A 14,937-nucleotide genomic window follows, 5' to 3' on the forward strand; every position below is an offset into this window, starting at 1 on the left:
TCCTGTAAGTCTGAAAGTTTTTCAAAATTAAAAGTTTACATTTTTTAAAAGAAGAATCAGTGAATTGAAAGAATAATAAAATTCCCCAACCTGAAAAACAGAAAATGGAATGAAAAAATATGGATAGTGCCTCAGGGACCTGTGGAACTATAACAAAAAGATCTAATATTTGTGTCATTGGAGTCTTAGAAGGAAGGAAGAAAGATGGTAAAGCTGAAAAATATTCAAAGAAAAATCCCCAAATTTGGCAAAAGACATGAACTTACAGATTCAAGAAACTGAGTGAACCCCAAACATAATAAATGCAAAGAAATCCTTGCCAAGACATGTTGTCAACCTCCATAAACTAAAGACAAAGACAAAAATCTTGAAAAAGATTTGAGAGAGAAATGACATCTTATCTATAACAGAACAACAATTTGAATGGCAGTGGATTTCTCATCAAAAATCCTGGAGACCGGGAGAAATGGCACAGTATTTTTCAAGTGTTGAAAGAAAAGAACTGTCACCCAGAATTTTAAATCTAGTGAAAATACCCTTCAGGAATGAAGGGGTAATCAACACTCTCTCGGGTGACATAAAATTAAGAGAAGCTGTTGTCAAAAGAGTCACCCTAAAAGAGTAGCTAAAGGAAGTTCACTAGACAGATAGAAAATGAGAAAAGTAGGAATGTTAGAATATAGGAAGAAAGTATAACAAAAAGAGCAAAAATTGGAGTAAATAAAATAGTCTTTTGTTCTTTTGAATTTTCTAAATTATACTTGACAGTTGAAACAAAAATTATAATACTTTCTGATGTGTTTCTCAATGTATGTAAAGGAAATATCTGAGACAGTTATATAATAATTGGGGGACGATAAAAAGACATAAAGGGAGGTAACGTTTCCGCTGTTCACTCAAATTGGTAAAATGGTCATACCAATACGTTATGTTTATATAATGCAATAACTAGGCTATACAAAGATATACACTCAAAAACACCAAATGTCAAGATGTAATTCTAAATATATATGTCTGGATATAAATTGGGCACTATGGCATCATGTGCTAAAATACAATTTATGCTTTAAAAAATCATACTTTTAAAGACAAATAATACCATAATTTAAACATGCAGTTTTGTACAAGAATATAAACTTTTTAAGTTAAAGGTAATAGTAAAATATAGTATATAATGGGTATATAATGGTGTAGAGAATCTAGTGGTTCAGCAAAGTTGGAAATATAAATTTAAATACTTTCTTATCAAGACCAATGAGTTAAAGTTTAAAGGAATTCATCAGGCCTTTGTTGCTTAAAGAACATATATAATGCTACTTTGTCTTCAACCATAACCTTCATATGTCAATTAACTTCCCCAAAATTTATCCAAGAAATATGGATGGTTGTATCCAAAATATAATCAAGAATTAATGCTGCAAACTTTTTTAAAAAATCCAAATATATATGGGATTTTTATTACCACAAAAATGAAAACCTAAATGACTTTATCCATAATGAGCTCAGGTATATAAAGCTTAAACATACACCCACGCAGCTAATCTAGGTGAACCAGATTTTGTCTGAATAAAACTTGTCCATGACTTTGGACAACAAATTGCCTAAGTAAAATAAGTCTAAGAAAAATAGATTTCTCTTACCATACAAAATTTAAGTACTGCTACCAAGTAATACCTGAAAGTTGTCACCATTTTGAATTGCCAGTTAAACACCAGTACCTTCAAATGAAAATGAACTTAAATAACTGAGCTAAAGTACTTCTTACTCAAATCAAAATGGTTTAACTGTGTTTCTTTAGTGGAGTATACTCAAAGAATGGTCACAAAAGGAAACATTATATCTAATTATTCAACTAGTAATTTTCCCAGAACTTGTTAATATTATTATTAATTCAAATTTTAATTTTTGCTGACAGGTAAAATATCAATTATGTTCATATTAATCAATATTTCCAGTTAAAGAAATATTAACTGAATAGCTTTGTGCTTCATGGTATTTATGGGTTATACCTTCCAACATTGATGGAGAAATTCTTACCCCTGTTGAGCTGTCAGTTGAATGTAGCTACATGAGTGACCTCAGCTATAACATGGAAGCAGAAGAACTGCCCAGATGATTCAGTCAATCAAAGAATCATGGAAAATAATAAAATTGTTTTAAGACACAAGGATTTGAGGCTGTTTTTTATGTAGCAATATATAAATGAAACAGCCTTATTTAATTACATATATTTAAAAGAATACAATTTCAGTTGAGTGAAAAGTTAAAAATCAAGAAGTTATCCTATGAACAATGTTAAATTTTAACTGGACCCATAATAAACTCATGATTTCAAAATATACCTCTTCTAGCTCTGTAAAATGTACTAAATAGCAATATCAATCCACCACATAAATCTGGTATTTACCCCAGCCACTTTGTAGAGAATGCAGGATCCCTTAATCAACTTCTGTGAAAAAGGTAAATTACATTTTCCAAGACATCTTCTTTGATCTGGGACCTGAATCTATCTGTCTTTCTTATGTCTTATATAATGGATATCCTCAACAACAAAAGAAAAACATCCATTTTTCTGAGAAGCATCTTCTCATTTCCTACAAGCCTTAGGGAAGTTTAGGGAGGAGGAGACAGAGAAGAAGAACAGGCCATGAAATTATGGGGTTAGGCAAGATATAGAGGTAGGAATTTAGGCTGTGAATAAGGGGATGCTGCCCACCAGTCCCAGACTGTGATGATATTAATGTCATCTCAATTAAAATCTCACATATGTTGGTCACTTATGACCTACTGATCTACGACTACCAAAGTAATTGCAACAATTGGTGTTAGTAATAATGACCATCAGATATCAAGAAATCCATATATTCTGTTCTCTTATGGTAAGGAAGAAAAATTTATCAAGATTTTTCTTAAAATCTGCTAAAAATAAGTGCTAGTATTTAAAGTACTACCTTCAGTTATCCAAAACTTTTCCCACTATTAGTCATAATTTAGGCTGTGCTGTATTTTCATTTTTTCAAATCTAATTTTTAACTAAGGACCTTTTAACAATTCTGAAATAAAGCTCTGCATAATTAGTATGCACTATAGTACTTTTTCTCACACCTACCTGTTAAGTTTTGTTTCAAACAAACCACAACATCACTACATATTACACTGAACTAAAGTCAGACAACTTTATCAGGACAAGCCCTGATATCAGACTTGAATACCTCAACGGTGCCCACGTGTTGTTAACATAAGAAAATTCTCTGCACTACCATACTACTGTGCTGGTTTGAAACTGCTATGTACTCCAGAAAAAAGTCATGTTCTTTTTTCTAATCCAGTCCTGTGGAGGGAGACCTATTATTTAGTGTGGGGCCTTTTGATTAGGTTGTTTCCATGGAGATGTTGGCCCACCCAGTTGCGGGTGGGACCTTCTGATTAGGTTGTTTCCATGGAGATGTATCTCCACCCATTCAAGGTGGGTCTTAATCCACTTACTGGAGCCCCTTAAGAGGGAACCATTTTGGAAAAAGTTCAGAGAAGACACAAAGATGTTTGGAAATGCCCCCAGGGAAGCTGTTTGAAACCAGAAGCCAAAGGACCAACAGACCCCAGCCATGTGCATTCCCAAATCAACCTTTCTTGAGCCAAAGTATCCTTCTCTCGATGCTTAGTTTGGACATTTTTATGTCCTTAGCATTATAAACTTAAAACTTGATAAATTCCCTGTATAAAAGCCAACCCATTTCTGGTATATTGCATTTCCAGCAGCCTTAACAAACTAAAAACCGATATTTGACCTTATTGGTTTTAAACTGTTAGGGAGGGACTAAATAGCTCCAGCAAGCAGTTATTTGTAATTCTGCTTAACAGAGGCTTTGAATCCTGTGTACCTGGAGAATGCTCTGTGGATGCGCATAGAGGGGCATGTGAGTGTCCTGAATGGCCAGCTGCCCAGGACCCACATGCTCTCCAAGTTTTACTATAAGGATCAAACTGTTTCTGTAAAAGGCCAAATAACAAATATTTTAGGCTTTAAAAAAATGTGTTTCAGTTTTTAAAATTTTTAGGCCATACTATCTCTGTGGCAACTACTTAACTGCTGTTAGGAGGCTGGGAGCAGCCATGGGCAATACTAATCACCATGGCTCTGTTCCAATAAAATTTTATGTACAGTGTACAGTGAAACTTGAATTTCATACGTTTCACATCACGAAACATTACATTTAATATTTACATTTAAAAATATAAAAACCATTCTTTGCTGGCCAACCATTGAAAAATAGGCAGATTTGTCCGACCCCTGCTATCACATGGGCAGCCAATCGCTGATGAAAGAGGAAAAGGTTAACATCAAAGAAAGTTTCCCACAGCGGGTGAGAAAGCTACACACCCGAGAGCTCAATCTGCCCAGACAAGTGCATCCCTGGTCATGTTCGGGACCTATTGTCCGAATCACTGCTCTTCCTGTTTGCGAGGAGGCCCATGGGTTGACCCGGGGGGAAAGTCAGGAATAGGAGAGAAAAGACTTCAGCGCCTGGAGGCTAGGACCCCGGGCAGTGGGGTCTGGGAGGGGTGTAGGGCCAGGGAATCAGAGGTATAAGGAAGGGCTTGGCCTCGGGTGGGTCGGGAACCAGGGAGTTTCCCTCTGGGGTGTCCCCTGGGTCGCTGCCGCCTCAGGGTCATCACTCACTCGGATGTGCCAGCACGGACGAAGACCACAGTAACAACGCAACTAGAAGGGCGAAAGACTTCATCGGCATTGTCCAAAGCACTCCGCCATGCGACTGCAACGTCCTGGGGCCAACAGGCTGGGAACCTCAGGCCAAAAGGGGAGGGTATCAGCGGGCACCGATCCCTCCCTCAGGGCTCCGGGAGCCTGGCAACGGTTGTCCCCTGCGCGCAAGCGCAGCGCCAGGGTAGGTGGAGGAAAGCGCGAGCGGCGAGAGACCGCCCCCTCCTAGGACCACGCGCCTCCTAGCCGCAGCCACGCGTGGTTGCTCGGGCTTCGAGGCTAGAGTCCCTCGCGAGCCTCGGGTCATATTGAAGGCCCTGTGACTGCAAAGGCCGTGTGGGCTCCGCCTATACGTGTGGGCTCCGCCTGTAGCGGTGGCTACAACACAGTGTCTGCGCAGGAGGACTTCCTATGTGATGGGAGGCACTGACAAGCTGTCAATACAGCACATGAAAGTACTATAATGCGAGAGGGTGCGTGAAGGAGGCGGGGACACCAGGCACTGTGGATGCAAAAGAAGGCCCTCCACCGCCCTCATCCAAATTGCCTAGGCAAACGAAAGCTTGGAGCTCCCCTGAAACTGAAAATATCTAGTCTAATTGGACTATAGGATGGAGAGTTTAGGGGAATTGGTTGGAGAGAAGGGAAAGAGGTAAGCAGGGACCTTAAGAACTTTACAGCCACCTTAAGGAGATTGAATTTTATTCTGAGGCAGTGAGGAGCTACAGCAACGTTTTCATCCAGGAAAGATTGTGATTAAATTTGTATTTCAGAAAACTCACTCTACTTGCAATATCAAGAATAGGCATGGAGGGAAGCAAGACTGGAAGCAGAGAGCCAAGTTAGGTGGCTGTTCCAGTAACACGGGCACAGGTTGATGGGTGTCTGGACTCAGAGTAACAGGACTTGAGATGTAGGCAGATTTGAGAAACATTTAGAGCAAGAATCAACAAGAATAGAAGGAAGTGATGCCCAGATTTCTGATTTGGGGCATCTGAATATGTGATGATGCCATTTAACAATATGCCATTTACATAATGCCGGACACTTATGGGGTGGAGGAAGATCTTGATTTTAGTTTTCAACATTGTAGTATTGAACTGAGCTCGAGACCTCCTACTAGAGTGGCTTGCCCAGTGAGCAGATGGGTGTGGCACCCTGGAGAAGGGTGAGATGGAGATGGAGATTTGGGAAGCATCAGCATTTAGAAGTGGGGATAGGCACAGTTGCCTAAGGAGAGACTTTAGAATGAGAAAGTCATTGGGCCTATGACAGTTCCCTGAGAAACATAAGCAGACTAGAGAGAGGAGAGTGGACCCACAAAAGAAACTGAAATTGGGGAGAGGAAACCAGGAAAGCACAGAGGATTCCTGGAGGAGGGGGATTCCAACACTGTCAATTGCTGCTGAGAAGTCAAACAAGAGGACGTAGATTTAACCATGATATTCTCTGCAGAAGCAATTTCAATGGAGTCATCTAGGGAAAGCCAGACCGATGAGTTGAGGAATAATAAGAGGTGGAAGTGGTAACAACTAGTACAGACAACTTTTTCAAGGTTAGCTCAGGAACCTTTAGCTTTACCAGTGCTCTATCCAAATACAGTTGCATTCTAGAATCAAACAACTACAACTATTTGGGAAGCAATTTAGGATATGCAACAAAAGGCTTTACATAATATTTATACTATGGTAGGCAGCAAACTGGAAGGTCTATGGGTGTCTTCTACCTCCAGACCGAGGGGGAACTGGCCAAATATTGATCCAGCTTTTGGCTGGTGAATTCAGACCACTGGATCCCACATTGCTGTGTGCAAGTGTCTGTTCATGTCCATGCTTCCAGTTCTTCTGAGTAAATACCTAGTAGCAAGATTGTCAGACTATAAGGCAGTTCTATACTTAGCTTTCTAAGAAACAGCCAAATTACCTTCCACAGTGTCTGTACCATTTTATATTCCAACTAGCAGAGAATAAGGGTTCATATTTCTGCAAATCCCCTTCAACACTTGTAGTTTCCTGTTTGTTTAATAGTAGCCGATCTAGTAGATGTGAAGTAATATTTCATTGTGGTTTTGATTAGCTTATTCCAAATAGCTAGTGAAGTTGAGCATCCTTTAGCCATTTGTATTTCCTCTTTTGAAAAATTTCATTCCTATCATGAGTACTTGTTTAAATTGGATAGTTTGTCTTTTAAAAAAACTTTTTATTATGAAATATGCCATATATATAAAAAAGCAATAAATCTCAAAGTACATTGTAACAAGTAATTAGAGAACAGATTTCAGTGTATGATAAGGGTTACTGTTCCACAATTTTAGGTTTTTCCTTCTAGCTGCTCAAGACACTGGAGACTAAAAGAAATATCAATATTATGATTCAGCAATCATACTCATTTGCTAAATCTTATCTTCTCTGTTATAACTTCATCTCTGATACTTCTCCAGATCTTTAGGGGTATTTGGGCTCTGCCCCTTCTAACTTTTTCATGCTGGAAAGGAGTGTCAATAATATGAGATAGGGGGATATATCTAGCTGATGTTCTTGGAGAGGCTGGCCTTTCTGGATTTTAGGACTTAGCTGGCCTAGGAACCAATCTGAAGGTTGTAGGTTTCTGGATATTAGTATGTGAAACTTTTATAGAATCTCATTTAGAACCCTTAGTTTTCTTTAGGGTTAAAAGGAATGGTTTTGATTGGGGATTGGGAAACCATGGTAAATAGCAATGTCTAACTAACAGTTGTATAACAGTAGCTTCCAGAATAGACTGTTGACTCTATTTGAACTCTCTTAGCCAGTGATACCTTATTTTGTTACCTATTTTCCCCCTTTTGATCAGGAAGGCATTGTTGATCCCATGGTGCCAGGGCCAGACTCATCCCTGGGAGTCATATCCCAAATTACCAGGGAGAATTTCACTCCTGAGTGCCATGTCCTATGTGACAGGAAGGGTAATGGTTTTACTTGTAGGGTTGGACTTAGAGAGAGAGGCCACCTCTGAGCAATGAAAGAGGTTTTCTGGAAGTAACTCTTAGTCATAATTATAGGTGGATTTAGGTTCTCCTATACAGAAATGTTTCACAAAAGGAAGCCTTAAGATCAAGGGCTTGGCCTATTGACTTGGGGGTCCCTAACATTTTAAAGAGTTTCAGGGGGTTTCCCCAGTGGTAAAGCTTAATAGTTCCATATATTTTCTCCCATCCCTCGAGGGACTTCACAAATACTTAATTAACTTCCCAACATACTCAAGGATGTATCTTGGTATTCACTTAAGCTATACATAATTACAAGCCCTCATTCCCATTCTGGGAATCCATATGTATAGATTGTTTAAATGAGCTATTCAAAGAGGTTAAGTTAAATTATATGCTACAGAAAATTTAGGTTTTGGGAAAAGAAAATTATCTTCCTTTGGTTTTATAGAGTAGTGAAGCAGTAAAATACAGACAATGTAAAACTTAGCCCTGTATTCTGATTCACCTTAGTCCCAACCTAATTGGATTTGTTCTTATCTCAAATTAAGCCTGATCTCTATTTTGTATTTTTTTAGCAGTTGTTTATGAGGCAATGTTGACTTTCAGACCTGTAGATCTCCTACTCTGTCTTAGGTGCCACACAGTTAACCATAGGTCCAGGTAGATAGCAGGTTATACATATATACAACAGCATCAAAATCTAGAAATAACACAAACAACCCTAGACTAAATGTGACTGCTAGAAGATCTTACAGTCTAGGCCCCAATTTTCATATAGGTATTTTCTAAAAGAGACTCTACAATATTTGTTCTTTTATTTATGGCTTATTTTGCACCACTTAATGTCCCCCAGGTTCATTCACTTCGTTGCATGCCTCATGACTGTTCTTTTCTGTAGCTGCACAATAGTCCATCATCTGTAGACATCAGAGTTGCCTTTCTGCTTCTCAGTCAATATATCCTTCAGCCACCTCAATCTATTGGGTATCATGGATAATGCCCAAATAAACAACCTATGGCTCACATTATCCGCACTTAGTTGTACAATCATCAATACTCTCAGTTTTAAACAACTCTCATTGCTCCAAAGATAAACACACCTTCACCAAACAGCAAATCCAAACATGCCTTAGCTCTTTCCCTCCCCCTATATTATTTACCCCATGTACCATTATTGTTGTGGTGCTGTTGATATCTTCCTCTTAAATATCGACCATAGCATGCAATAGTAGTTTCCCCCATCTGTCTATTATTGACTCTTTGTACAAGATTCACACCTTTGAAGTAGTTCATGCAAGAACTTATTTATATTTCTCATAACAATGGGTGGAATACATAACTCTATACAACCCCTTTCAATCATGTTCACCTTCAATATGACAGTATTACTTATAGACCTGCTAAAGAACTGCCTTCACTTCTATTCATTCTCTTACCTTTAAGTTCAACCTCCTTAGCTAACCATTCACCCATCTCTAGCTTTTGTGTGTCTCTGGGCCCCCTAATTCTTTATTATAAACCTCTGAGTTTACATTTACCAAGGTTATAATAATGAAATCGCACAGTATCTGTCTTTTTGTGTCTGGCTTATTTCACTCAGTATTGTGCTCTCAGGGCACATCCATGTTGTCATATGCTACAGGACATCATTTCATCTTACTGCTGCATAATATTTCATCATAGGTATATACTACGTTTTGTTTATCCAGTCTTCTTTTTTCCAAGTCTTCAAAGTAGTTCGTTGGAATTTTGATTGGTACTGTGTTGAATCTGTAGATCAATTTGAGAAGAATTGACATTTTAACTGTATTTAACCTTTCTGTCCATGAGCATAGAATGTCTTTCCAGCTATTTAGATCTCCTTTGTTTCTTTTTAGAAATGTTATGTGGCTTTCTGTGTACAAGTTCTTTATATCCCTACTTAAATTCATTCCTACATACTTGATTCTTTTAGGTGCCATTTTGAATGGAATTTTTTCCTTAATTGATACCTTGGTTAGGTCATTGCTTTTGTACAGAAATAGTACTGATTTTTGCACATTAATTTTATATCCCGCCACCTTGCTGAATTTATTAGCTCAAGTAATTTTGTTATAGATTCCTCAGGATTTTCCACGTATAGTATCATGCCATCTGCAAATAGTGAAAGTTTTACTCCTTCCTTTCCAATTGGGATGCCTTTTATCTCTTTTTCCACCTGATTGCTCTAGCTAGAACTTCTAGCACAATGTTGAATAATAGTGGTGACAGAGGACATCATTGTCTTGTTCCCAATCTTAGGGAGAAAGCTTCCAGTCTCTCTCCATTGAGTACAATGCTGGCTATCAGTTTTTCCTATATTCCCTTTATCATATTGAGGAAGTTACCTTTGATTCCTACCTGAAGTGTTTTTATCAGAAAAGGATGTTGAATTTTGTTGAATGCTTTTTCAGCATCAATCAAGATGATCATGTGATTTTTTCCTTTTTGTTTTGTTAATATGTTGTATTACATTAGTTTATTTTCTTGTGTTGAATCATCCTTGCATTCCTGGTATAAATCCCACTTGGTCGTGGTGTATAGTTCTTTTAATGTGTTGTTGGATTAGATTTGCTAGTATTTTTTGAGAATTTTTGCATCTATGCTCATGAGGGAGATTGGCCTGTAGTTTTCCTCACAGCATCTTTTTTCGGTTTTGGTATTCAAGTGTTGCTAGCTTCATAAAATGAGTTAGGTAGTATTCCTTTTTCTTCAAACATTTTTTTGGAAAAGTTTGAGCAGGATTGGTGTTAGTTCTTTTTGGAATGTTTGATAAAATTCCCCTATGATGCCATCTCACCCTGGCCTTTTCTTTGTAGGAAGAATTTTGATGACTGAACCTCTTGACTCATGATTGATTTATTGAGATCTTCTATTTCTTTTGATGTCAGTGTAGCGTGTTCATTTGCTTCCATTTGTCCATTTCATCTAAGTTGCCTAGTTTTTTGGCATATAGTTGTTCATAGTATACTCTTATTATTTTCTTTTATTTCTTCAGTGTCTGTATGCCTTTTTCTTGTTTCCAATTGTTGGATCTATTTTGCCTAAAGCTGTGTCTTAGACAATTGGAAAAGTCCTTGCCATTTCCCTAGGCAGCCCTCAGCTACCTTAGGGAAATTCCAAGGGTGGTTTCTTTCTAATGTTTAGGTTTGTTTACAGAGATTGGTTACTAAGGTTTTGAACACTGGTACCTAAAGGGTTTTTCCTTTCTTAATTTTTTTTGGGACTCCTGGAATATATACATATATGCTTATTTACCTATAAGCACTTCAAATGCAGCTCTTTTATACATCCAGAGGTAGGAAAAAACACATTGCCCTAATGAACGCAAACAAAAAGTTAGATGCACAAGAAAAAGAAACATAGAAATATAAAACTCCCTGATTTGAACCATATGTTTCATCCTTTTCTGGTGTGCTTGAATATTAGCTCAGTTTGGCCTTCCTCCTTTCCTGATCTACTGGCCCCTCAGGTATAGAGTAGAGGTGGAGCAGATGGGGTAATAAAGGTTCTGTTAGATTCTCTAGATTTGAATCAGTGAGGGCATTTTTCCTTTCTCTGCTAAACTTTACAGGTACAATTTTACATTTTCCTCTCAACCTTGATTGTTGGGAGAGGCAAATAAAGGGTTGAACATACATCATCTCATCCTATTTCTATTCTCTTGCAGAGCAATTATAACCAAAATAGAGTGTTCTTTTCTATAAAGCCACTCTCAGATCATGTCTCTCCTGATTCTACATTATATTGAGACCAGACTGTATAACAAAAGAAAACTATTGTTTTTGGTTTTTTCAGCATCAACCATGTCAAAAACATTTCATTTCAATAAACCTTCCACAACTTTTCATGTGCACCCAGGCTTTGTCTTATATATCCTTACTTGTCATTCTGTGAAAAACAGTCATTTTATTGTAAGACAGAACTACATTCTTTTCCTTTTATATCTGCACACTTCACATACCTGATTACCTTAAGTTACTAAAATGATCTTTGAAACTGTCTTCAAATATTTTATAAAACACAATTATTTTTAAAATAAAGTTTTAAAAATAATAAGTTTGTTAAACACAGATTTACATTTTTCATCATCTTAAAGACCTAATACGTATAATTCTAGCTTATTTTATCAGTAAAGCTGTGTAAGTTGTGAATTTGGATTGGTAAATAGCTTTACTAAAATTTAAACTTCCATTTTACACAGGAAACTACAAAGAAGAAACAAACACTAACTAAAGCAGGCTGACCTGCCAAAGATCTCTTTCAGTGCTAATTTAGAGCTCTGCCTCTATGGAAAAGGAGGAACTATGATAGACAATCATGCTGATGATAGCTGGATGGTTAGAAAAATGTCCAATACAATCCTTCAGCCAGAAACTGCTTTGATAACTAGAAATGCTTGTTATAATCAAATCACCCAACTAACTTTTATTCACTTCAACCTGAAAGCCCTTATTAGCATTGCTTGCTGTGACCTCAAAAGTTCATTCTCTATTTCTGGTTACATTATTGATATCTTACTGAAGCTCTGCTTGCAGAGATAATACCCAAAGCAGGATGAAATGCAATATGGGTTAATGTTCCCACCATACTCCCTTTGAAGGACAAGATCAAAAGCCTAAATGGTCAATGAAGAGATAAGGGCCATCAAAATAACAGAATATGCTGATCAAACAAAAGGAAGCAGGTGACCAATACCCAATTTTAATGAATTCTAAGATTTTACTTAGTGTGCTGGTTTGAAAGGATTATGCACCTTAAAAAGCCATGTTTTAATCCTGATCCATTCTTGTGGGAGCAACCATTTCTCTTAAACCTGATTTCATACTGTAGATTGGCATTTTTGATTAAGTTATCTCCATGGAGATGTGACACACCCAATTGTGGGTATTTATTTTTGATTAGGTGGAGATGTGACTCCACCCATTCCAGGTGGGGCTTGATTAGTTTACCGGAATACTTTTAAAAAGGAAACATTTTGGAGAAACCAAGAGATGAAAGCAAGCCTCAGAGAAACAAAGTGAGGAACCACCACGTGGACAGATACTGAAAGCAGTGGAGCCCAGGAAGAAGAGACCAGCAGATGCCTACCACATGACTTCCCAACTGACAAAGGCGCTCCTAATCCATGGACCTTCCTTGAATTAAGGTAGTCTCTTGTTGGTACCTTAATTTGGACACTTTCACTTCCTTAAAATTGTAAACTTGTAACTTATTAAATTCCTCATTTTAAAAGCCATTTCAGTTCTGGTATATCACATTCTGGCAGCTTGCAAACTAACACACTTATTTTTTTTCTGCTTTCTTCTGGACTCTTGCCATCCATTTGTCTGTTTGAGCTATAAAAGCTCAAATCACCTTTCTCACACTGAACTGGTCTTAGATTTTTTTTCCTCCAGTTCTTTATTAATGCATCTTCAATAAACTCACGGTCTCATCAAAAAGAGACTTGTTTCCCTGTTTGATGCAGAATCAGCCAGAACTAACTATATAGGATCAGGTTTTTTATGATGGTAAAAGCCTGATTATCTTTACCAAATAAGCCCTTTCCCTCACAAACATTCTACCTGGGCTTCTTTTGCAGATTTATGGTATGGAAGGATGCTTTGCCCAAGACAACTCACAAATCTCATGTTCTCCATGCCTCCTCTTCCCCATTCTTCCTTTCCTTGTTCTAAGCAAGTATATAAACTGTTTTCCTATCACTTTGCTTTGAGCAATAACTTCCTTTTAGTTCTACTCCTATGCATGCAGCTTAGATTATTAAACTTATTCTGCACCTTGGTTTTCAGAAACTGTGCATTCCATTCTGAACTTAAAAAAAAATTAGGGCACACATACCCAAGTAAAATAAGTCTATCCGGTCTATCTTTGTATTACATTTACAATTGATAGTTTAGAGGGCATAGCTATTTTAGGTGACAGTTTTCAGAAATATTGCTTTCTTCAGTTTACTCTTTTATTGGTATTCCCATGACATAAATTAGGAATAAATTCTGAAAGAGTTTTCTGGATGCTGGTAGGGAGAACTGGTTTAAAACTATGATTAAGTGCAGGCTTAAAAAGTCAACTAGCATTCTTTCATTTTTTCCTCCTTCACTGAAAGTTAAAGTCATTTGTTTTCATAATATTCTAAAATCATGCATAACTTTAAAGGCATACATTCAGGCAATGGGACAAGACGGCAGTGTTGTGAGGTTCAGAATTCAGTTCATCCTCCAGGACTGCTAATAAATAGCAGGAACTGTCTGGAACAAATGTTTGGGGGAATTCAGTGACCGGACACACATCAGACACCAGTCTGGAACAGGTGGAATGGCAAGATCCTACACAGAATTATATTTTTCCCAAGCCATGGAGGCTGTTGTTTCTCCTCCAGTGGCATGGCAGGCCATCTTTGAGTTGGTTCTCCAAAGGAAAAAGAACCCGTCTCTACTGAGACCAAGGAAGATAGTCTAACTAAGCCTCAATTGCAGAACTAATTAACAAATTTGGACAGCTGAATAGAAACTCCAAGTATGGATAAGCTGGGGGTAGGCATGGAAGGAAGGGTTGAGAATGATAGAGAAAGAAGAAAAGAGCTCAAAAACTGGAAAAGGGCTGGGTCCCAAGATAAAAAGGGCATGTAGAGACACATATAAACTCTGGCTCTTGATTTGCAAACCCTAGGGGGCTGTGGCTGGTTTTGAAAAGGATTGTTTTCTTTCTCTCCTTTTTTTCTTTTTCTAAAGCTTCCTAAGAGCCCAGGAGGCCATTCTTGGCTTCAGCACTGTCCCAGGCAAGGGTGCAATTAATCTGTCTGAGAGACAAAATAACTCGTTAGGTGAAGAACATGATTCCCTAAAGGGTATTTCTTTAAGTAGTTTCTATTGGAAGCAAGGGAAGGTAACTCAGCGAAGCTCCAATTGTGGTTTTAATCCTGGCAGAGAAGAGGCAGAGCTGACAGACAAAAAATAAAATGAAATAAAATAGAAGTGATTAGGGGGATTTTGGAGTTGGCTGAACTCTGAGCACTGCAAAAGAGGGCACGTAGAGCCTGTTAACAGCTCCAGCTCTTCATTGGTAAGCTGGAGAACTGGCTCTGAAATGGGATTTCTTCTTTTTGTTTTCTTTTTAAACTATACGATATAGCTCATTAGAGAAAGCCACAGGCATTTTAAATTGTCACAGACAAGGACTGAGTTAAGACAGATCTAAGGGACAAAATAATGAGTCAAGTTGGGGAGAT

The 14,937-nt window shown here is 37.8% G+C and overlaps 1 protein-coding gene across 4 annotated transcripts in view; it reads right to left on the reverse strand.

Moving 5' to 3' along the window:
* Positions 1–14,937, reverse strand: part of SPESP1 (sperm equatorial segment protein 1) — a 52,101-nt gene that overhangs the window by 34,666 nt on the left and 2,498 nt on the right. The window contains exon 1 of one of the 4 annotated variants that reach the window (XM_077123952.1): positions 4,682–4,926. The exons of 1 other annotated variant lie outside the window; for it this stretch is intronic. In XM_077123952.1, coding sequence (XP_076980067.1) covers positions 4,682–4,751 — 70 coding nt within the window. In that variant the 5' untranslated portion in view covers positions 4,752–4,926. Of the gene's footprint in view, positions 1–2,037; positions 2,057–4,681; positions 4,927–14,937 lie in introns of those variants that run through there. 2 more of the 4 variants (XM_077123951.1, XM_077123949.1) reach the window with 2 other exon arrangements.

This window comes from Tamandua tetradactyla, chromosome 12 (assembly GCF_023851605.1).
Source record: "Tamandua tetradactyla isolate mTamTet1 chromosome 12, mTamTet1.pri, whole genome shotgun sequence".
Taxonomy (NCBI): Eukaryota; Metazoa; Chordata; class Mammalia; order Pilosa; family Myrmecophagidae; genus Tamandua; species Tamandua tetradactyla.